We start from the raw sequence: 23,368 nt of genomic DNA on the forward strand, positions 1-23,368 counted from the left end.
TGGTTGAGGGTTTACAACCAACAAGAGAAGCAAATGCAGGGAAAACATTTAACCCTTATATACATTATTGTAACTTGCATACAATACAAGGTGCGGCTGCTTTTACCCCCTGTTGTTCTTACAATGTGGCCCTTCAACAAGACATCTCCTTGGCACAAATTCGCTCACCCTCTTTCGTCAGGCGGCACCTCTGCCATGACCCAACAGTTAACATCTGCTCTGGAGATTTTCCTGGCCGCCGTGACCTCGAAAAGGGTTCTCCCGCCAGTCAGGAAGTCGGATTTGTAGCCTGCCCACAAATTGGCCAGTCACGGGCAGGGTGCAAGGCTGGCTCCTCCTGAGGGGTGGGCCCAACTTCTAATAATAAAATTTAAGGTCTTATATATACATAATAAATGTTCATGAATGTACCAACCAAGCACGTACATAGATCAACACAGGAAGACCGACCTGAAACCATTTTGACTCCCAAGCTGACCAAATGTTTTCTCTGCAAGGAGGGAGGGGGTCAGGGAGCCTTCCCATTGTCTCAGGAATGAGTAATCACCATTTCAAAGGGTGACAGACTACCAGGAAAGGCAATCAGATAAGGCATTATCAGATAACCTGGGAGACAGGAAAAACAACATTCAAATTTCTGTTGTGGACCACCTTTTCTGTGATGTAGGTATGATGTTTGTGGGGGGTGGTCTTGGGTTATCCCTTCTGTGAGGTATGTATGATGTATGGAGGGGTGGTCTTGAGCTCCAGGGGAGGGAATTTAAAATGTCTATATAAGGGCAGGCACACCTTTGTTCTGGGTCCTCCTCCTTTCCTGCGTGTGAGGGGAGCACCCTGTTGCAACAGATCAATAAAGATCAGGCTTACTAGCCGCTTTGCTTCTCAGTATTCTCTGTTTGGCCTCTGTTATTTTCTCCTACCAATAGGGAACCCACGTAAGGACTCTATACAGGCTCTTGGATACCCCATAAGGGAAAAAGGGCAGATTTTGTTTACAACAGACTGAGCCAGCAGGTTTTCTCTGGTCCACCCTCTGGGTATAAATTACCACCAGCCTCCACCACCCCACACAGTTTCTGGTCAAATCTCCTACTCACCCTACCTATTTGTTATGCTTTGTGTGCTGTGTGTGCTGTGCTTGACCTTGCAATGGACTTTGCTGGTTGCCATATTCAAGGCCGGGCAGGAATTTGTCCATCGGTCTAATTGGCCTTCTCTGATGGTTTTGCCTACCTCATAGCAATTGTCACAACTTTGGCAGCTTAGACATCTGCTTGCCTCTCCAGAGCTCAGGGGTATCCTGTTAAAGGGATTTGGAAGGAGTTGCTTCTGTCCAGGTGCCCAGGCGGGGCAGGGCTATATCTACACTAGAAATTTTAGCTGGAGACCAGTCAGAAAAGGGGGAAACTACGCAAGTGGGAGGAAGCATTGCAAATGAGGTGCAAGAACTGCATTCACTACAGGCATCCCCTCCACTTAAATGTGATTCACTCTGTATACATACAGCCATGGGAAATAGATAGGGGGGAGGGAGGGAGAAGGAGAGAGAGAGAGAGAGAGAGAGAGAGAGAGAGAGAGAGAGAGATTCGTGATGGCATGAGAGAGTTGGCATGAGAACAAAACTAACAGATATTCTTCAAAAACTTGTAATGGAATTTCTCTCTCCCAGTTTTGACCCTAAGGGCTTTTATCATCTGAGTAAATGCACTGTGTGTGATTATGCTCTATTTTATATAAATAATTTGAGAAAGCGAACACGGACCAGAATGATTTTTACTAGTATGTACAAGTTCTTAGTCAAAAAATCTGTAACTGAGCTGACCTTTTTCTTTTTGGATCCAATATTGTGCTAGCTCTTAATAGTTAACTTTAGATGGCAGCTCTAGGGGGATTTGATTTAAGCTAAATATTTGCCAAGGAAAGAACTTTGAATGCCAGCTGGAAATGGCCCCTCCCCTTTCCCAGATGGCCTATCATAGATAACACATTCTGTGTGTGTGTGTGTGTGTGGTGGAAATAGTACTCTGTGTATATGTTCTTGCATTAGGCAAGCAGTGATAAGCAAGAAGAGAAGTCCTTTGTAAAGAAGTAAACTTGTGGGAAGACTGAAAGTCACGATCCAGACACATGGCAACTGCAGGAAAGGTAAGGAAGACTGTTTTTATGGCTCAGTCTATCTAAATCTATCTAAACACAACATGCTAATGTTTGCATTTGCACAGATGCTACATTGCTTTGAAGAGGAAAGAGCTAAGTGTTGCTACATCCCCATTGCCAAAGCAGAGACACCTCCTCTGATTTTTATTTTTGCAAATTCACTTCACAGCTGCAAAGACCAAGCTGGAAAAACTTATCTCCTACTTGTAGATTCCAAACATGAGCCTGCTTGATATACGCGGAGGAGACAAAGAGCAGGATGTTATATTTTCCCGACAATGCTAAAAAGCTGGCATTGTATTGTGTAGGCGTTAAATAATAAAGGAAGAAGTTCTGGATTTAAAGGTTGCCTCAACCACAACTGGCAGGCTCATGTTTGGAATCTACAAGCTTTACCCAAGTTACTATTTTTAAATAATCCATTACATATATAGAGATAAAATATTTTTACAAACCTTACCAACTTATTTTGATAAGAAACCTGTCATTTGTATAATGATGCATGTATATAATTACAGTGTTCCCAGCAGCATATGTTGTTTGACATTGTCTTGCATCTAATTGCATCAGTGCATAAGAAGACTCCGTTTTTCAATTATGCAAATATTCTTGGCCTTTTGCCTCAGAAAGCATACTCTCTAGTTTGATTTACAAGTCAGTATTTTTATCTCCCATCTGCGGTGGAAATTAAGCTCTGTAAAGTGTGATGCAAAAGCTTAGAGTTGTACTATGCCATAGGTCATAATCTGACTCAGGTGCCCTGTTAAAAGAATTTCAAGCAGGAGAGTAGGAAGGAGCAGAGTCAGCCAGATGTGATACCTGCTGGCAGTATCATAACAAGAGAGATTGCCATACAACTCAGTACAGTGGTACCTCGGGTTAAGAACTTAATTTGTTCTGGAGGTCCGTTCTTAACCCGAAACTGTTCTTAACTTGAGGTACCACTTTAGCTAATGGGGCCTCCCGCTGCTGCTGCCGCTGCGCCGCCAGAGCACAATTTCTGTTCTCATCCTGAAGCAAAGTTATTAATCCGTGGTACTATTTCTGGGTTAGCAGAGTCTGTAAACTGAAGCGTCTGTAACCTGAAGTGTCTGTAACCCGAGGTTACAGGGAGCTCCTTAAATATCTCCATTCTGAGCTTTGTGACATTCCTGATTCTAAACGGATGAAGTGTTTTATGCACGTTCATGTGTCCTGGAGATATAAGTGTGCACCATTTCAAAGAAACACAATGTTCTTCATATTAAAGGGAGAAGTAAGACATGAACCTTTGGACAGCTTTGCATGTTACAACAAATATGTCAACATGAAGTGCAGGTGTTGCATCCCCCTCATGGCCCTTCTAGCGCAATGTAAGGGGGAAACAATTTGCAGGAGTGAGATATGACAACTGGTTTTGTATTTGGAGCTGATGTCTCTCACCCTTGCAAACTTTAAGACATTATACCAGAAACACATTTATCTTTACTGATCCCTCTCTCTTTGTGTGTGTGTGTGTGTGTGTGTGTGTGTGTGTGTGTGTGTGTGTACACTGTATATCTAGAGCTAGAGCTAGAGCTAGAGCTAGAGCTAGAGCTAGAGCTAGAGCTAGAGCTAGAAATTCAGTTCTCCACATTTATGTAGCAATTTGTGATTACAAAAAAAATCCTCATGATAATTTGTCAGTGTTTCAGTGCAATTTTTTCCTAATAAACACATCTATGTATGCAGATTTGACTAATCTTTTTGCAAACAATTTGCCCAAATATAGTGAACTATTTTTTACACACACACACAAACATACACATCTATGAATGACTTTTTATGCACATTCCCTCCTAATAGTTGCATTTTTGTACACCTTTTTTCGATTGGAAAACAGACTGCAAAATGAAAAAAAAAAAGCACAAAATTCAAACAGCTGTGTTTGGGTTAAATGAGTCCTAATTAGGAAACAGGATCAAATTCCTTCCCCATCCCTGGATGTTGCAGAGAACAGTTTCTCCAGCCTAGGTTTCTCCCCTACACACCTGTTTTGAAGGTGCCAGGAATGTTTTGTACAGAGGAGGGGTCAAGCAAGCCTCTACCTGCAACCTGTGAAGGGATACTACCTGGAAACAGGGCTACAAATCTCACCTGAGGTGTTGCAGGTTCAACATTGGGAATAATCCCCACGTTTACCCATACATGGCAGAAGCTATTCTTCATTTAATGGGGATTAAATGATGCAGCTTATGTACTATTAAAAAGACTTATAAAGTGCCTTATAAACGAAAGAACTGGGTGTGGACCTTGACTCTTCTGGTATATTAACTGCATACCACAATAACTATGTAACTGAATGCTGGAGGCAGAGATTCAGAAAAGGCTGCTGTTAGTGCTAAACAGCTCAGAAGAGCTGTATTTCGAGGAGAGACTTTTATAATAGCTTGTGGTGCAACAGTCATGCAAGAATCCACAGCTTATCATGAACTACACACAGTTTTATGCAGGGTGGATAAAAATCAATGATTTTTTTCCAAAAAGTCTTACTTACTTACTTTTTTTCAAGTCTTACTGACTAGTGATTTAAATCAAATCCACCCTGGTTTTATGTATGTGGGATTCTTGACAGTGCAGTCTCCTGTAATACCCAAATTCCCATTTTTTGTGTTTCTTTAATATGAATGAAGCCTAAGGGCATGAAACAGAAGGCTCAAAACTGGTGAGGGGAACAGATACACAGCAAAGGACTTCCGGGCATGAGCATAGCCAAGGGGGGTCAGGGGGCAGGTCCCCCCCCATGAAGTAAATCAATAAAAATACCTAACTAACTGAGGTTCTGCCCCCCGTAACATGAAGCCTGTCAGGAGCTTGTCCTACACTCGAGTAGGATCCTGGCAGAGACACATGCCCAACTGGCATGTTCTCTCCCTCCTGGTTGAATGTTCGGGAACTTCAAAAGCTTTCTTCAGCCCAAAAATCACAGCGACCGATGCCAACAGACCTTGGCACACTTAGGGATCTGCAAAGTCTTTGCAGTTCGCATGACAGACCTCAGCATTTTGGCTAATCTACTTTATTTACATATAAACACACACGGAGCACTGCAACATGGTTCCCTCTCTCTCTAGCATCAGACAGCAAAGAGAGAGAGAATGAAGGACAATAGTCCCATTTCACGGAACACAGTAACACAAACATCCTGTCTCCATCACTTCCCACTCTGTGGAGTCAAAACATACCACATCATGTGAAAAACAACAATTCCATGACTGTAATCACGGAGCAGGAATTCTAACAAAGCCTGCCCTCCCCAACATAAATCCTGGCTATGCCCATGCTTCAGGGTTGTTGTATCAAACTAATTCGTGCCTATATCCCACTGTGGAAAACTTCGTGTGATGGCCTAGGAATCTGATTCAAAGGCTGAACCGGAGGAATCCCAGCCTGCACAGGAGTCCCCGTCTCCAGGGCCGGCTGAACTGGGGTAGGGCCTTGATTCTGAAGCACCTGCACCTGTGCCGGATCCTCAGGAGCAGGCACCAGGTGAATCCACTCTGGCTCCGGAGGTGGTTGAGGACTCAGTGCCTACAGGTGAGTCTCCCCCTGGGTCCAGTAACCCTTCAGCCTCTCCTGAACTGCAGAGGCTCAGGGCAGAGAGGCGGAGGGAACTGGTTTCTCCCAGGAGGAGTGCTCGCCTTAAGGCCAGGAGAGGCAGGTCTCCTGGGGGCCGGGACCGCCCCTGGCCTCAGAGAAGATAAAGGCCAGTCAGCCCGGTCCCAGGTTGCGGGAGCAACGTCGTTGAAGAGCTGTTTCGGCCAGCACCCAGTCCGGTTCCCTCAGAGTTCCTGTCCTTGCCCAGCTCCTCGCTGTGGACTCCACTTCGCCCGTGGAGGACTGTCTGCCAACCCTCGACTCAGGTCCTGGACCTCGCCCCACGGTAACCTCCCCCCTGGACCAGTACAGTTTGCTCCCACCACACCCGCACTCCCCCTTGGTTGGGGTGCGTTCGGGAAGAGCCAGAGGCCATGGCTGACCAGGCAGCTGCGCTGGTGGCATTAGCCCAGGAGAACCAGGCCTTACCCACACCGTTCAGCAGCTAAGCGATGTGGTTACGGCGCTTCAGCAGCGGTTGGACGCCCTACCAGCTCCTGGGGCCGACGCCCCAGCTCCAGGCAAGTACCCAGTGGCCTTGCCAGAAAAATTTGATGGGGACCTGGCCAGCTCTCCCATGTTCCTCGCCCAGGCCAAGTTGTATATTCAGGGGTGAGCCTGGAACTTCCCTGACAACCGCACCAAGATGCACTTCTTGATCAGTTTGTTAAAGGACCAGGCGGCCAAGTGGGCTTTGCCACTGCTTCGGCAAGACTCTCCTTTGCTAACAGACTATGTGGGGTTTTGTAACCACTTAGAGACTGCGTTCGGCAACCCTCTGAAGGAGAGCCAAGCCAATCGGGCGATTCGTCGGTTGAGACAGGACAAGTCCACAGCCACCACCTACGCCACAGAATTTCGGCTGTTGGCGCAGGACTTGTCTTGGAATGACGCTGCACTTTGGGACAGTATCTTGAGGGACTGTCGGACGAGATACTGGATCAGTTGGCCACGATGGATCGTCCCACCACGCTGGACGCCCTCATTCAGCGGAGCCTGCAGATAGACGATCGGTTGGAGGACCGTCGCCAGGCCCGGGACCGCCAGCACTCCTGGCTCCTGGCGCCAGTCGTTCCCAGCAGGTCCACGGCCACAGCCGAGTTGCCGGACGAGCTAACGCAGCTTGGGGCTGCGCGACCTCGCCTCTCCCCCTCGGAGAAGACGCGGCGTCGGGAGGGGAACCTGTGTCTGTACTGCGGTGGGAGTGGACATTACGCCCGGTCCTGTCCCGAGAAGATGCCAGCCGCAGGGAAACCGCCAACCTCGGTAGCCGAAAGGCCTGGCAACCTGGGGTCCCAAACCATGCAAGAGGGGCCCACACCACTGGAACTGCGACATCTCATGGTTCCGGTGCGTCTTTACCCTCCAAGTGGGCCCTGGATTCTTACCCACGCTCTGGTAGATTCGGGGGCAACCCGCTCCTATATGGACACTGCCTTTGCTGCTCATCACCAGGTGCCACTTCAGAACAAGCTAGAACCAGTACAGGTGGAGGCAATTGATGGACGGCTCTTGCGTTCAGGTGCCGTCACTCGGGAGACCCAGCCCTTGGTCTTGTGTCTCCAGCAGCACCGGGAGGTGTGAACTTTGGACATTGCCTCCATGCCCCGGTTCCCCCTGGTGCTCGGGATGGACTGGCTGGAGGCTCACAATGTTCAGATTGACTGGGTCAATCGGACTGTGCATTTCCCAGACCCATGTCCCCATGCTCGGTCCGAGATGCTAGCAGCCGCGCCCACTGAGGAGGCTGCATCAACGCTCCCCACTGACTACCAAGACATGTTCGAGAAACGGGGGCCGCAGACCAGCTGCCGCCGCATCAGTCTTTTGACTGCGGAGTAGACCTCCAGCCTGGAGCGCCCCTGCCGGTGAGTCGCTTATACTCTCTTACGGAGCCAGAGCGCGAAGCACTGCAGGACTTCCTGCGCAAGAACCTGGAGCGTGGGTTCATTCGGCCTTCTACCTCGCCTACCGCTGCGCCAGTGCTCTTCGTTAAGAAGAAATGTGGGGAGCTTCGCCTTTGCCATGATTACCGGGCCCTGAACAAAATTATCATCCCAGACCGGTACCCCTTGCCCCTTATTTCGGAGTTGCTGGAGCGGGTGCAAGGGGCGCAGATGTTCACCAAGCTAGACCTCTGGGGGACTTACAATTTAATTTGGATCCGAGCTAGGGATGAGTGGAAGACTGCATTCGGGACCTGGTATGGGCAGTTCGAATACCTGGTTATGCCCTTCGGATTGTGCAACGCGCCCGCGGTGTTCCAACGGTACATCAACCACGTGTTCCAAGACATGCTAGACAAGTACGTGGTGGTGTACTTGGATGACATTCTGGTTTTCTCCAAGGCTATCCACGAGGGTCATGTCCGGACCGTGCTGCAGCGTTTGCGGGAGCACCGCCTGTATGCGAAGCTCAGCAAGTGTCAGTTCCATCAGCGGTCAGTGGACTTCCTGGGTCACCGACTCTCTCCAGATGGTGTGCAGATGGATCCTGGGAAGGTGGCAGCGGTTCGGGAGTGGGCAGCACCTCGGAACCGCAAGGACCTACAGCGATTCCTGGGGTTCGCCAACTATTACCAGACCTTCATTGCAGATTATGCTCATCGTACCACCCCGTTGACCTGGCTTCTGCGCCACAAGACGCCATTTTCCTGGGACAAGGAGGCGGAGGAGGCGTTTCAGGGGTTGAAAGCCTGTTTCCAGAGAGCGCCGATCTTGCAACATCCTGATCCCTCTCGACCTTTTGTGGTAGAGACTGACGCCTCCAGCACGGCTCTCGGTGCCGTCTTGTCCCAGCAGCGCGGACCTGATGCGCCACTGTTACCCTGCGCCTTCTATTCCCGCCAGCTCCTTCCGGCGGAGCGTAACTATACCGTGTGGGAGCGGGAACTACTGGCCATCAAAGTGGCCTTTGAGGTCTGGCGCCACCATCTTGAGGGGGCACGACACCCGGTGGAGGTGAGAACCGACCACCGGAACCTGGAGTACTTCCAGACCACCCGCAAGCTGAACCAAAGGCAGATCCGGTGGGCGTTGTTCTTTTCCCAGTTCCAGTTCCGGATCCGCTACATCCCTAGCTCCCAAAACCAGAAGGCGGATGCCCTGTCCCGGAAACCTGAAGACAGCGCAGACACGGTACAGCAAGCAGTACCAACCACGATCCTACCACCGGCTGCGTTCCTGGCCACTCAGGAGGCTGAGTCGCTGCAGGCTCGGGGGCGGGAACAGCAGCGGGTCGACGCTTGGGCCCAGGAACAACTTCAGGAACTGGCCAAAGGGTCATGCCCCCAGTATCCGGGGCTGGACTTGCATCAGGGCCTTCTGCTGCACCACGGTCGCCTGTACATTCAGCCAGGGCCACTGCGGGCTAAGGTTCTCCGGATGACCCATGATGCCCCAGCAGCGGGACACTTTGGGCAGTATCGGACCACCCATTTGGTAAGCCGCGAGTTTTGGTGGCCCTGCCTGAAGGCTGAGAAGAGGCCCTGGCCTCAGAGAAGATAAAGGCCAGTCAGCCCGGTCCCAGGTTGCGGGAGCAACGTCGTTGAAGAGCTGTTTCAGCCAGCACCCAGTCCAGTTCCCCCAGAGTTCCTGTCCTTGCCCAGCTCCTCGCTGTGGACCCCGCTTCCCCCGTGCAGGACTGTCTGCCGACCCTCGACTCAGGTCCTGGACCTCGCCCCACGGTAACCTCCCCCCTGGACCAGCACACTTCGAGAACGAAGCACTTGTTGAGATTTCATCAGCAACAACAGGGTGAAGCATGAAATCAGAATCCAGTAGGGAGGTCGGAGAATTCTCTCCGAAATGGAAGCAGAATTTGCAACTGTTTGCAAGTTTGTGTCATATCCAGGTTGGAAATCAATCCAGTGAATATAATCCATTCCAATCCAATGAAAACGATCAGTGCCATTTTTCTACAAAAGAGGTACCTAAGCTCAGCATGACGCGGGTGGTGCTGTGGGTAAAACCTCAGCGCCTAGGACTTGCCGATCGCATGGTCGGCGGTTCGAATCCCCGTGGTGGGATGAGTTCCCATCGTTCGGTCCCAGCTCCTGCCCACCTAGCAGTTCGAAAGCACCCTTAAGTGCAAGTAGATAAATAGGTACCGCTTTATAGCGGGAAGGTAAACGGCGTTTCTGTGTGCTGCCCTGGTGCCGGTTCGCCGGAGCAGCTTCGTCACGCTGGCCACGTGACCCGGAAGTGTCTGCGGACAGCGCTGGCTCCCAGCCTCTAGAGTGAGATGAGCGCACAACCCTAGAGTCTGTCAAGACTGGCCCGTACGGGCAGGGGTACCTTTACCTTTACCTTTACCTAAGCTCACCATGAACTTCTGCCTTGTTCTCTTAAGAGTGGCAATGGCGCCATGTTGTTGTTTTTGAAGCCCACAACAGATACATAAATTATGTTAAATAGCCAACAGTGACTCAAATAATGTAGTATATGGCAAACTGCACCAAAACGGAAACGGTGACAAAGACAAGCGCTTCTCTTGTACACATTTCTGGGTGTACAACCTAGTTCACAGCAAGGCTGCAGTCCTAAACATACTTACTAGGAAGTAAGTCCCATTGAACACAATGGGACTTACTTTGAGCAAACACATGTAAGATTGAGGCAAAAAAGTTTTGTGTGGAAATTGCAGAGGGTATCTGGCATGTATCTCTGCTTTTTCATTTTTGATGGTTGTAACACACTTGGCACCTGCTAGTGTAGTGCAGGTAATAAAAATTGTTGTTGTTGTTGTTACTATTATCTGAGCATCTTCTATATCTGTTTATTTTGCGTGGCTATTTTGAGGTGAAGGGCACAGACTGGATTGTATGAAGACAGAATTGCTATATTCAAGTGGATGGGTTGAAGAGTGGTAACTAAGAACATAAGACAAGCCTGCTGGATTATGCCAGTTGCCCTGCTCTCTCGCTGGAATAGATGGACCAATGGTATAGCATAGTCCAGGCAACCCCTGTATGAACCCCAAGCTGTTAGGGTGAGCCAGGCTGCAAACTGAGCAAATACATAATGTCTTGTTGGAAGAGGGAGAGATTATTTTTGCCAGCAGTCTGAACTGATAATTTGGAGAGCAATTTTGAAATAAGGCCTTGGGGCCAAGGTTGCGCAAGTGGCAAACTCCATGCTGACTAGAGCAACTCTAAGGTTGCAATCTTAACTGAATCATTATAAGGTACACTGTGAAATTCATCTCTGACCTGTTTTGATTGGCTCCATTTCCACAGGTGATCAAATGCAAATGCATAATGTCTTGCGTTTCCTGTGACATTATTGTTCCTTACTTTCTCCTTTCTGTTTAGCTGGCCTTACACTCTGCATATCACTCCAATTCCATTTCTTATTTCCCCTTTTCCTGTAGTTGCCAGCAGCAGTGGAATACAGATGTTTAGTTTGGATTAATTTATCCAAACAGAGCCAGAGATTGGATGCAATTGTTATACTGCAGGGGTTGGGTGCAGAGGGGACAGAGGTGGAGACCGAGGAAATCACTCTCCTTGTTTTCTGATGTGTTTGTTTTGTTATCATCTTTTAAAACAGCACACAGAATGTAGGTGGGGGGAAAGTTGGCCAAACTGTGTCTCTCCTCCAATCTCACATTTGAACTCAGGAAAACTGTGAATGTACCATTACTTTTAAAAGGAACGAAAAACTGTCACATAGATGCTAAAAAGAAGAGTAAAATGGCAGCAAAACATGCTGTTTTGGCAAGTAATAGCACAGGATGAGGACAACTGATCTCTGCTAAGGCTTAGATTTTATGTCCTCAGTGGTTTGGGACCTAATATCTGAGGGAAAGCCTCCTCCCATATTGTCCTGCCTTTGAAATTCATCTTTGATCTTGTTTTCATTAACTCCATTTCCACAGGTGATTAAATGCAAAGCTGCAATCATCTGGGAAGTTGGCCAAATGCCTTCTGTGGAGGAGGTGGAGGTTGCACCACCAAGAAGTCATGAAATTCGAGTGAAGGTAAAATATATTATTCCAAAAGGGAAGGTGCTTTCATTCATTGTTGTAGTGGCTGAGGATCTTGTGCCTAAACTCTGAAAGCTTGGATAGGGGAGTCTTGAGTGGTGGAGGAATGGTTCTGGAAGACTTATACTTAAAACCCAGAAGTTATTCTTTCCTCACCAGTGTCTATTGACAAGGCAGCTCTTGGCAGAACTGAATGGACTCCATGCAAAAGAAGAAAGATCCTCCAAAATTCTCAATCAGATTTGTGCAGAATTTCAACAATAGTTTTGGTGTGATTGCATTTGAAACTTACACAGCAGTAAGAAGCAATGCATATCCAAAAGCTCCGAGCAAGTTCAAACAAGATTAACAGTGAAAGATTCTCCCTGTTATCTTTCATACAAAGATTATCCAGTGATATGACTCCAGCCCCTGAATCATGCCACAGCTGCAGTCTGAAATAAGTCAACCCAGGCACAATTTTACCATATCGTAATACCATCTGATGATTTACCTGGTATGCTTTGACCATACCGGGACCTGCTTAGCTTCTTCAAAGCGGTAGCCTCATGTGCCTTTAGATCATATCCTCCGAATATGTATTTCTGGCTAGTCCTTTGCATCACAGTTAGTAAAATATGAACGAGATCAAGTGGGTAACATTCTTGCTGAAACTTCCCATGTGAGCTGGTCCTCTCTGTGAATACCTGATTCTTTGAGGGCTCTGTTTCCAAACTATTTCTCCATCAGGGGATGCACTTGTATTAACAGGGTATCTGCATGATCTCCTGTTCACCTGTAGACCCATGTTTATGACAGAGACAAAAAAATTCAGTGCCAGTTCCTGATGAATATGTGTGCTAGGTGGAAGCAGTGAAAGTACTGGAATCATATTTTGCATTCCCCCTGCAGATAGTGGCCACTGGGATCTGTAGGACGGATGATCATGTACTGAAAGGCATTTTCCCAAACATAGACTATCCAGTTATTGTGGGTCACGAAGGAGCTGGAATTGTTGAAAGTATTGGACCAGGAGTCACTTCTGTAAAGCCAGGTAAGGATGGGGCAGATCAGAAACTCAGAAGTGCCTGTGTATTGGACACCACTAGGATTTGCAAGCATGGTGTAAATAGCTTGACTACACATCAGCCCCAGCAATCAAGGCCCAAAATGTTGTGGTGATTTGGAGGTTCAATCTGAAATCAAGCTCCCCCCCCCCTTTTCTGTTTTCCTTTTGGTGTCCTCTACTGTGGGTTGGTGAAGGACCCTATGTGAGAGGCAGGCAAGGAAAGAGCACGCAGGGTGGGAGGCGGGGGTGGGATAAAGGGAAGCTCCCAGGTGAGAGCTGCGAGGGTCCGCTCCTTTTTGTGTGAGATAAGGGTTAAGAGCTACCTTTGAGAGATGACTTTGCATTTTCTTTTCTTTCTTTTGTTCTTGTTTTCATTTATTGTATTGTATTATGAAAAAGCTTCAATTTAAAAAAAAATATGCTGGGGGAGGGAGAAGAGATTGCATATGCTAAGAATCCTTGCCCACCATCAGATTTCCTTTGGGCACTAATGCCAACCCTGGAAATACATTTATCCTTTTCCAACATTCCTTGTTAATATCACTGTGTTTCTCACCCAAGCAAGCAAGCAAGTACACCCTGGCAGAAATGCTTTGGCTTTATTGGTTGACAATAAAAGCTTCCTAAAGTGCAAAGGAGCCCTCTGTGTACTGGCTACAAATAAATCAGGAAAAGGGGGTTAGATAACATCACTATATTTTTTTTTAAAATGATATTTATTAAGAATTTTAAAATTACAAAGAAAAAAGAAGGAAAAAACAAGAGAAAGAGAAAAAGAAAGAAAAAAGTAGATAAAAGTAACAATTAAACAATACAAATCAATAAAAACCAAAGTCAAAAAGAAAAAACAAAACACACAATACATCAAAAGCAAAAAGCAAAAATAAACAAAAAAATTAAAAAACAAATCCCATATTCCCAGATCCTTAACTATCATTAACTTATTTTATCGACCTCCTCACACCTCCCTTTTTTGTATTCTAGTTGTTAATTATCTCAGCAAATCCTTTCCATCTTTCACAATATTCTGTCATTAAATTACCTTAATCTATTTTAACCTTATCTTACCATAAAAAACCCTAAAACTTAAAACTTAAATCTTATTTATACCAAATTCTCTTAACCATAACATATTCTTACATAATTCTTTTTAACATTTCAGCTAAAGCCAAATAATTTCATTCCAACATTTTTCTAATACTCATTAATTTTACAATACTTTTCTAAATAAATTTTTAAAACTTTCTTCCAATCTTCATCCATCATCTCTTCTTCCTGGTCTCGGGTTTTGTCAGTCCTTTCTATCCCATCCATCTAGTCCTTCAACCTGGTGACCTTATATCCAAGGCTCTTAAGTCTTTTCCATGTCCCTTCCGCAGGTCTTCTTCATGTTTATACCTGTACCTTACTTTGTCTCCTGCTCCTTTCACTCGGGGAGACTCCAGCTTGACAATATTTTTGTCCCTTCTCGACAAGTCAGCCCCTTTTCCATAGTCAACACTGAAATCCATGTGATATTTAAAGGCATGTTTCAAGGTCCCTCCAAAGTTAAAGGCCCCCACAACTCCGAGCTCCCCCCGGCCCAAAGCCAGACTTGAAAGGTCAAAACCTCCCTGCTTAGGGGGGTCTATCCAGCCCCCCATCTCCAAGCCAAACTGGACTCCATCCCTCCAAATCTGACTTTTTCCAGGTTCGTTCGTCAAATCCAACAACTCATGTTCCTGCTGAGCCACAGCTCCCTCCATCTCTGCCACCCGAGGTCCAGCAACAACCTCCTCCCTCATCTGATCTGTCAAAGCACATTCCTGAATTAATTCCTGAGTGGGTTCTATATAGGTACCCACTGCCTGTCCAAAATTTCCGATCGCAACAGTCATCAAATCCATCTTCTCATGTAACTGTTCCAATAAAGCACTTGTTTTGCAAAAGGCAAGCACCAGAGCCTCTGAGCACATTCTTGTTCAAGGTCGAAGTCTGGTCCCACGATCTTAATCTATCACAGCTGCAAAGCTCCCCAGTTCGACTTTAATGCTCCCTCTAGGGGAAACAATTTCTATTTGTATCCATCTTTTTTTTTTTTTAAAGCAGATCTAGCAACAAAGTTTTCCTTTTTCGGATATTTTGTCAATATTTTGTTCCTTTTAAATGCGAAGGGGAACAATGGAATCAATATGTTTCTCTTCTTTTAACTATCTGTCAAAAACGTTTGTCCATAGTCAATGAACTTCCCCAAAGCGTCTGTCCTGACACCCCGCTCCCAGGTTCAAGACGGTGGGAAATTGCCTTTCTTTACTCTCTCTTCTGCAGGTTTAAACAGTCTAAAAAGGGTTCCCCCCTCTTCTCCTGCTTCCAAGGGGGGTTCAGTAATTTTAAATGATGAAAATTTGATCCTTTACAGACGACTTTCTAAACTCTAGCTTGCCGTGTCTTTGCTTCAATCTATCTACAAAAGCGGAAGGCGGACTTCCTGTTTAGACCTTCCCGCTTCAGTGCCAAATTAAAAAGTTTCTTAATCCTATTTTCCGTTCTACTCACGGGCAGTTGTTTAAAATCCAATCATCCACAGGAAAAAGTCAGCGCTCTCCGGCAACAGCAATGCGGCTTCACTCCGTGAAAGAAGCAGTCGATTCAAAGCACCGCGCCACTCACCCCACGTCACTCCGGATCCCCAAAACCGGGTTTCCCCACGAGTAGGGGGGGCGCAAAGGTGCCAGCTGAATCCCACGTCCACAGGCTTCTCCCGCCTGTGGTTTTTGATGGGTCTCCCCATCGCCGTGGCGGTTCAGACCCTGTTTTCCACAGAGCGGATTCCTCCCGATCAGAGGAAATCCGCCATTGCCAGAGGCGCCAACCCGGAAGTCTCTAGATAAAATCACTATAAATTGTTGTGGCGATTTGGAGGTTTAATCTGAAATCAAGCTGGATTTGAGTTTCTTTGTGTTTCTGGTAACTTCTCTCCCTTACATCATGGATGTTGGCTTACATTATGCATGTATGTTCTGTATTTCTGTAATACTATTGCTACAAGTTTTTCATGGCCTTTGAATAGAACAATAAGCCTATGAACTTAAACTTTGTTCTTGTCCTTGTTGTTTTCCCACAAGGTGACAAAGTCATTCCTCTTTGTATTCCCCAGTGTGGAGAGTGTGGCTGCTGTTTAAGTCCTAAAGCTAACTGCTGCCTCAAGTCCCAGTAAGTTCATCTGGCATCTTCTATTAAAGATTTGTTTTTCTTAGTAATATGGAAAATTAGTATTTAGTCCAATTTATGATACAGACCAGTCTGAATCTTCACAAACAGCCTCTGTGAACCTCTTCAAAATTTGATGCCAGATAAGACCAGCAGGTTCACCTGCAAAGGGAAACAGATCCACCACTTCCTATGGACGAGCACATTCTCCGAATACACAGTTATGCCTGAGGTTTCCATTGTAAGAATCGACAATGATGCTCCACTGGATAAAGTCTGCCTCTTTGCCTGTGGGTTTTCTACTGGCTATGGAGCCGCAGTCAATTGTGCCAAGGTAAGAATCAATTCACATTTCTGTTTCTCAAATAAGTGAAACAAGAGTTTGCTTACTCCCTGCTGGAGAAGAGAGGCACCTTCAGAGATCACTTTTCCAAAAAAAACCAGCTGATGCTACTTGAACTTCCCTGCTCTCACTGGGTCAAGCCTCCCAACAGTACCTCTAAAAGGAAGCAGCAAAAGGCTGTTGTTTGGGTAGGTCACTGTGTTTTGATCTTACTTTCCAGGCATTGTTAGTTCGCCAGCTTTACTCCCCAGAAGTCCCCTTTCCAGAGTTTCCCTCAAGCAATCAGAGACTGTATCTGTGTGAACCTAACCTCTTCTCCTCCCTTTTCATGCCTCTTCTGGTTCTGAGAGATAAGTGGGGAGGGAGCATGTCACAGCAGGAGGGGGAGACACCCATGACTCTTCACCAGCCTGATTCATCTCTGCCTCTTGGTGTATCTCCGGTCACCTCCCAGCTTTAGCTTCTCCCTCTGATTCTGGACTTCTCTGGGCAACAAACTTTCACAGCTCACTAAACCCTGTTACTTCTTCAGCTTCCGACACCATCTCTTCTCCCTGTGACCACTCATCATTGTCCCACCACCACACCCCAGGCTCTGAGTCTTCCTCTCTTTGTGATTCTCCAGCTAATTCCTCCCAACATTCCTCTTCATCCAACCAGTCCATGACATATTTTGTATCCCATCTTTCCTTTCAGGAGCTCAAGGTGGCATATGCCCCAACTAGTTTAGGTCCTACAATATTCCCAGTGACTCACCCAAGGTGACCCAGTGAGCTTAATGGCAGAATGGATATCTGAACCGTGATCTTCCAGGTCTTCTCTTCCAGTCTGCCAGTCTTCCTTCCTCCCAGATCCTCAATCCTGCTACATCACTTGTGTTCTGGGAAGTCCCTAATGCAGTTTTTATCAATTTGCAGGTTGATCCAGGCTCTACCTGTGCCATCTTTGGCTTGGGAGGTGTCGGTCTGTCAGTTGTCATGGGCTGCAAAGTTGCTGGAGCATCCAGGATTATTGGGATTGACATCAACAAAGATAAATTTACTAAGGCCAAAGAGTTAGGAGCCACAGAATGCATTGCTCCTCAAGATTTCAAGAAGCCCATGAATGAGGTTCTGGTAGAGATGACAGGTCTTGGCGTGGACTACGCATTTGAAGTGATTGGACGCACAGACATTGTGGTATGTTTTCTGTTTTGATGCTAATCACTTGGGCTCACATCCCCATTTTTTGGCTCTCCTGTTCAGCCTAGGGCTCACATCTGTGATCTCTCCTTATATAAGCAATGCAGCTGCTTGGGACTAAGTAAAAGATTTAGGTGGGAAATTCTGAGGACAAAGAGAGGATTCATGGTTCAAGGCAATATGCTTCTGAATTCTACTAGCTGGAAAATGCAGGAGGAAAGAGCATTGCTGTACTCTGGTCCTGTTTTGGGGCTTACCACAGGCATCTAGTTAGCCACTGTGAGAACAGGATGCTGGACTAGTTGGACACTAGCCTGATCCACCAGGCTATTATGTCCATATGCTTTTATATTGCAATACCATTTCCATTTCTGACCTCGTTTTTCTGTGTATCCCAAACAGGTCACTGCCCTTAAATCCTGCCATTTGGGCCATGGCACCTGTGTGCTTGTTGGGGCACCTCCTGCAGGATCACAGCTCTCCATCGACCCAACTCTGCTCCTCACAGGAAAGAAATTAATAGGATGCTTGCTTGGAGGTGTGGATTGGTTAAAGTTGGTGATATATGGCAGCTACTGCATTAATCCATAGAACTGGAATGGACATTGAAGGTCACCGAGTCCAACCCCCTCCTCAGTGCAGGATCTGCAGAGGGATACAGCCACATCATCCCAGATAGATGGCCTTTCAGCTTCTGTTCAAATACCTCCAGCCTAGGGAAGCCCATCACCCACTGAGCCAATCTGCTTCCCTATACTAGGTAGTTTCTCCTAATGTTTAGCTGAAATCTGCTTCTCTGCAGCCACAGCAACCCTGATAGATGGCCCTCCAGCCTCTGCTTAAATACCTCCATCCCATTGGCCTTTGATTCTATTAAGCTTATTTTCTTAACTTATAAACAGGAGTTATCCTCATCTTCTAAAAAAATTTAATTTATAGCTCACACACCCCAACATTTTCTGTTCTTTAAAAATAATAAGCATCCAGCTTGCATGCTGATCCAATGTTCTTTTATTTCCCCCCACCCCAGGTTGGAAGTTAAAAGATGCTCTCCCTCAACTGGTTTCTGATTACATGAAAAAGAAATTTAATACGGATGCATTAATAAGTCACACGTTGCCCTTTGAGAAAATTGCCGAAGGCTTTGAGCTTTTACATACAGGAAAAAGGTATGGGTTCTATGTTTTATTTTTTAGACTTTGCCCCTTCCTTCCTTTCAATCAGTAGCAGATATAATGGTGGAGTGGCAGCACTTGGCTGACCTCCCAAAAGCTGAGGGGTGAGGTGGAAGTTTGAGGAGGCTGGGAGGTCAGTGTGGTGAAAACACCCCAGCAGAGTCAATTCAGTGTTCCTGCTGGTTCATTTGCATCATGCCAACCTCCCAGCCATATCATTCCTCTTGAACTGGGGTCTCCCTGATCTAAATCCAACACATTCATCTCCATGTCAGTCTTCAAGTCAAAAGAAATTGCCACATCTCACATGGCGGGGGGGGGGGGAGTGAAAGGTGAAAATGTTCATGTTCCTTTTTACATGCTTTGGAAACGTCAGAATTTGACTTTCATCAAAGCAATCTAAAATGCCTCAGATGACAGTATACAGACTGTTAAGAGCTATAAGCAGAGCCAGCCCTGACATTAGTCAGAGTGAGATGGCTGCTTCAGGTGGCAGATGCCAGGAGATGCACAGCACTGGGAAGATGCTGGAGGACAGAAATTTTTGGTGCAATGTGAACAGACCTACATCCCCTGGACTAGCCTGTTGTCCTTAGGCACAATGATGGATGCAGTTGCATCATCTGTGTCAGAATAGGATTCAGTAGCCAGTCTGGTCAGCTTCTGAACATGGAATGGGAGGGAGGCGCTACCATCTTGTCCTCTGACTCAGGCCAAAAAATGTCTTGGGCCAGCCCTAGCTATAAAGTATTCAAGCAGAGTCAAGGCTGTTGCTATGATATTTCCTGATGTCTACTGAATTTTGCTAGGGTGCTTTCTCATAGTTATATTAATGTTTTCCCTTTTCTCTTTCAGTATTCGCTGTGTTTTGTTGTTTTAAACCTCCAGAAGCATCTAGCAAGAGGGGCCACAGCTGAATACAGCTTGCCATCCTGCAGATCATTTGCATCCCTCCCCAAATTCAACTGAGCTTTTATTGAAATGGTTGAGGGTTTACAACCAGTAAGAGTTGAGAAGCAAATGTAGGGGAAACATGTAACCCTTATATCCATTATTGTAGCCCTGCAAATGCAGGGTGCAGGTGCTTTTAAGATGTTGCTGGAGCCCTCTGGTGTCCAGCTAGGAACTTTCCAACCAGTTCACCATCACCTGTTGCAATGAGCCATTGTGAACACACTACACATTTAAAACGCTATCACACCGCTTTAACAATCACGACTCACAGAGCTACAATTCCAAGACCCCTTAACAAACTAGAGTTCCCAGGATTTTTTGGGGAGAAACAATGTGCTTTATGTGTGCTTTAAATATACAGTTTGCTTGTGACCTTGACCCTTTCTGCATGATCAGGGTTCCCATTCACAGCAGCCTATGCACTTATAATACCCTTTAGACCTTTCACTCAGTGCTGGACTAACAAATTCTCTGACTAGGGCTACAGAGGATAATAACTAAATGAAACCTCCAGATTTAGGGTGAGTATATCCCTATAAATAACACCATATCGCTCCAAGTATAACCCACCCCTGAGTACAGCCTATAACAGATCAATACCATAATTGATGAAGAGCCCCAACAAGAGAGGTCCAATGCTTGTGCATCTCCCAGAAGCATCTGGTTAGCTGTTGTGTGAAACAGGACATTGGACTAGATCAGCCTTTCTCAACCTGTGGGTCCCCAGATATTGTTGAACTACAACTCCCATCACCCCTAGCTAGCAAGGCCAGAGCTCAGTGATGATGGGAGTTGTAGCCCAACAACATCTGGGGACCCACAGGTTGAGAACTGCTGAACTAGATGGACCCTCGGTCTGATCCAACAGGGATATGATCCTAGATTCTTATGTTGGACCTTTTGTCCCTGCGGGTGGGTCGTTATTACAATGTGACCCTTTGACAAGACATTTCCTTGGCACAATTGACAATGCTTCTTTCTCATCTCAGTGGGACTCATTACATCTGGGACGGGCTAGGTATGCATGAGTGGTGATAACACTATTAGCTGACTTAGAGAGCAAGAAGAACAACCTTGTTCCTTTCCTGAACAGCTGATAGGTACTATCCTTGTTTTTTCCAGCAAGGCCTATATGAACACCATCCTGGCTGGTCGATTAGACTAGGAACTCTGTAGGCAGCACCCAATCGCATGCTCATTTCCTCAGACATCTTAGGATATATGGGTGCCCCAGAGCAGGCTTTTAAAATGTTCCCCAAGAGCTCAACAGAAAGCAAACAAGCAGCAATAGTTTAGCTGTAGAGAGTCCATCGCTTGCAAGCCAAAAGAGCGAGGCCTCTCCATTGGCACTGACTGCAACTTTCTGTGCAGTGGCTCCCACTCTTGAGGAGAAAGGCCAGTTTGTAAATCGAGTAGAGGCTCAAAAGAAACTTCAGAGGAAACTTGCCTGCATGTAAATTCCTTCTTTGCATCACAGACATGATCTGCTAATTGTATAATGTGCTTTTTCTTTTAGAATGAGTAGCAACAGCAGTAACAGCACTTGCTAGTGAAGAGTGGGGGGGCATGCAGCGCCTTCCAGATGTTGTTGGGTGCCTGTTCCTAGCATAGCCAGGGGTCAAGGATGATGGGAATCGTAGTCCAATAACATCTGGAGAAGATGTGGCTGAAGCTGTCAGTTTGGAAAAAAGGGAAAACTCAAAAGAGAAACTCACTTTTAAATTGAATTCCACACATCTCTGCAGCAATTCGCCGTTTTATAAAAAGTACTCGTGAAAATTCATCAGCATTTTAGTGTGTGTTCCTCCTAATATACTCATTTTTGTATATAGTTTTTGACTAATACATGCATTTCTTCAAGTATATTCTCCTAATATATGCATTTTAGTGCACATTGCTTGGTTGGAGAACTACATCGCAAAATTCAGAGACGTGGGAATTTCAAAGGATAATTGTCTTTTCCTTCGAAAAGTATGAAGGAAGCAGCTTCTCATTGAAATGCAAACCAATTCAGATTTCTTCCCCATCCCTAATCTGGAGAGTACAGCTACTTACACTATGGAAACTATTTCCTTTTTGTTACTAACTTTACTAACTGGCTTTAATAGCCAAAAAAGGACATATATAGCTGAATAAACAGACCTTTACAACCACCCATTTCTGATGTCTCCTTTAGTGGCTTGGGTATATATTTAGCTGTGTAACTTGTTAACAAGCTCAGAGCTGAAACTTGATCTTCACTAACTATAAGCCAGCTGTATGGCTGATTTTTAGTTTACGTCACTGGCCTGTGGATATTATTTACTCTGTAGCTCCTGATATATTCAGCCCTGAAACATAATATTATCCATAGCCAGATATTTTTCAAATACTCTTTTAAGAGGCAAGTAAAACAGCCACTGTTTGGGAGTTTAAAGCTTTTAATTGAATATGATCCACGGATTTCAGACATAAAAGTCAGCTAATGAATGGAAATGTATCAGTGCTTCAAGCTCCGCAATTGTGAAAATGGGTTAGCATAATCTCACCAGGTAGTTTAAGTCATCTTTGCATATTTGCCTCTCATAGAGCCTGTTTGGTGTGACCTTTGACAGTTACAAGTTACTGAAGGCCAACAAGCTGTCATGCCAACACTAATCATAGGGTGGCTGCCACCATTGAAAGGGGTTTTAAAACCACCAGGATTAAAGGTGATATAGATCCACGAGTGCCTTTTTAAATTTGGGGTGGTGTTCCAACCACCCTGCTTTTAGCTCTGTTCTGTATTCTATTTAAAAATAATGTATTTTCAAGAGGGAGGAGGCACTGGTGAATTTCAGAGCTCCCGAATAACCCAGGATAAAAACAAATGAAGTATTAAGCAAAAGTAAAATTCATTTAGGAAAATGAAAACATACATTCAGACAGGTAGCAGTATGGGAGTGAGGAAACTCAGGTTTGGGGGCCAAATGTGCCCCCACCTCTTTATGTGGCCCTGAGGACCCACCTTCAGAAACCACCCTCCTCAGTCACATAACCTCTGCCCAGATGAGTAGCTGGCAGTGTGGTAGGATAATAGTGGTCACCTGACCTGACAGGGAGGAGAGGTGAAGGGGCAAGGTGGTGGGGAAGTCAGTGTGGTGCAAACACCCCAGCAGGAATGTCAGATTGGCTCCACCAGTGAGCTTGCACTATGCTGCTCTCCCCTCCACCGTACCCCAGTAAGCAGTGACACAGTTGTCTGGAGGTCAGGGGAGCTCTGCTGCCCCACCATGCTGCCTGCTGCTGACACAGGGCACACCGCTCACCAGTCCTGCTTTGCATTCTCCTTGAGTGTTTCACTAGGCTGTGTCTTTGAATTATGATATAGTGGTACCTCGGGTTACATACGCTTCAGGTTACAGACTCCGCTAACCCAGAAATAGTGCTTCAGGTTAAGAACTTTGCTTCAGGATGAGAACAGAACTCGTGCCCCGGCAGCGCAGCAGCAGGAGGAGGCCCCATTAGCTAAAGTGGTGCTTCAGGTTAAGAACAGTTTCAGGTTAAGAGTGGACCTCCGGAACAAATTAAGTACTTAACCCGAGGTACCACTGTAATGTCTCTTGCTTCCCTAGATGGGTGGGGCAGCAAAGCTCCTACATGACCTCCAGACAACTTACCGCAATTTGGTGGTGTGCAACACAGTTGGGGAAGATGGCCAGCCGAACCTCAGAAAAACAGAATCACTGGCTCTGGTGAAGAT

At 46.1% G+C, this 23,368-nt stretch overlaps 1 protein-coding gene across 2 annotated transcripts; it reads left to right on the forward strand.

Moving 5' to 3' along the window:
• The first annotated feature begins 1,972 nt into the window (after window positions 1-1,972).
• LOC308485313 (alcohol dehydrogenase 1-like) lies at window positions 1,973-21,800 on the forward strand. 2 transcript variants are annotated; one of them, XM_081021016.1, is made up of 9 exons: window positions 1,981-2,145; window positions 11,650-11,751; window positions 12,649-12,790; window positions 15,910-15,997; window positions 16,106-16,328; window positions 17,255-17,515; window positions 17,921-18,056; window positions 18,549-18,687; window positions 19,549-21,800. In XM_081021016.1, the coding sequence occupies exons 1-9, from the start codon at window positions 2,128-2,130 to the stop codon at window positions 19,571-19,573; spliced, it is 1,134 nt and encodes a 377-aa protein (XP_080877142.1). In that variant the 5' UTR covers window positions 1,981-2,127; the 3' UTR covers window positions 19,574-21,800. The 2 variants fall into 2 exon arrangements, with proteins under 2 accessions (XP_080877141.1, XP_080877142.1); XM_081021015.1 differs by lacking the exon at window positions 19,549-21,800 and having other exon boundaries at window positions 1,973-2,145; window positions 18,549-18,760.
• Window positions 21,801-23,368: the final 1,568 nt, after the last annotated feature.

The sequence above is a fragment of the Podarcis pityusensis genome (genome assembly GCF_964106645.2).
Source record: "Podarcis pityusensis genome assembly, chromosome: 9".
Taxonomy (NCBI): Eukaryota; Metazoa; Chordata; class Lepidosauria; order Squamata; family Lacertidae; genus Podarcis; species Podarcis pityusensis.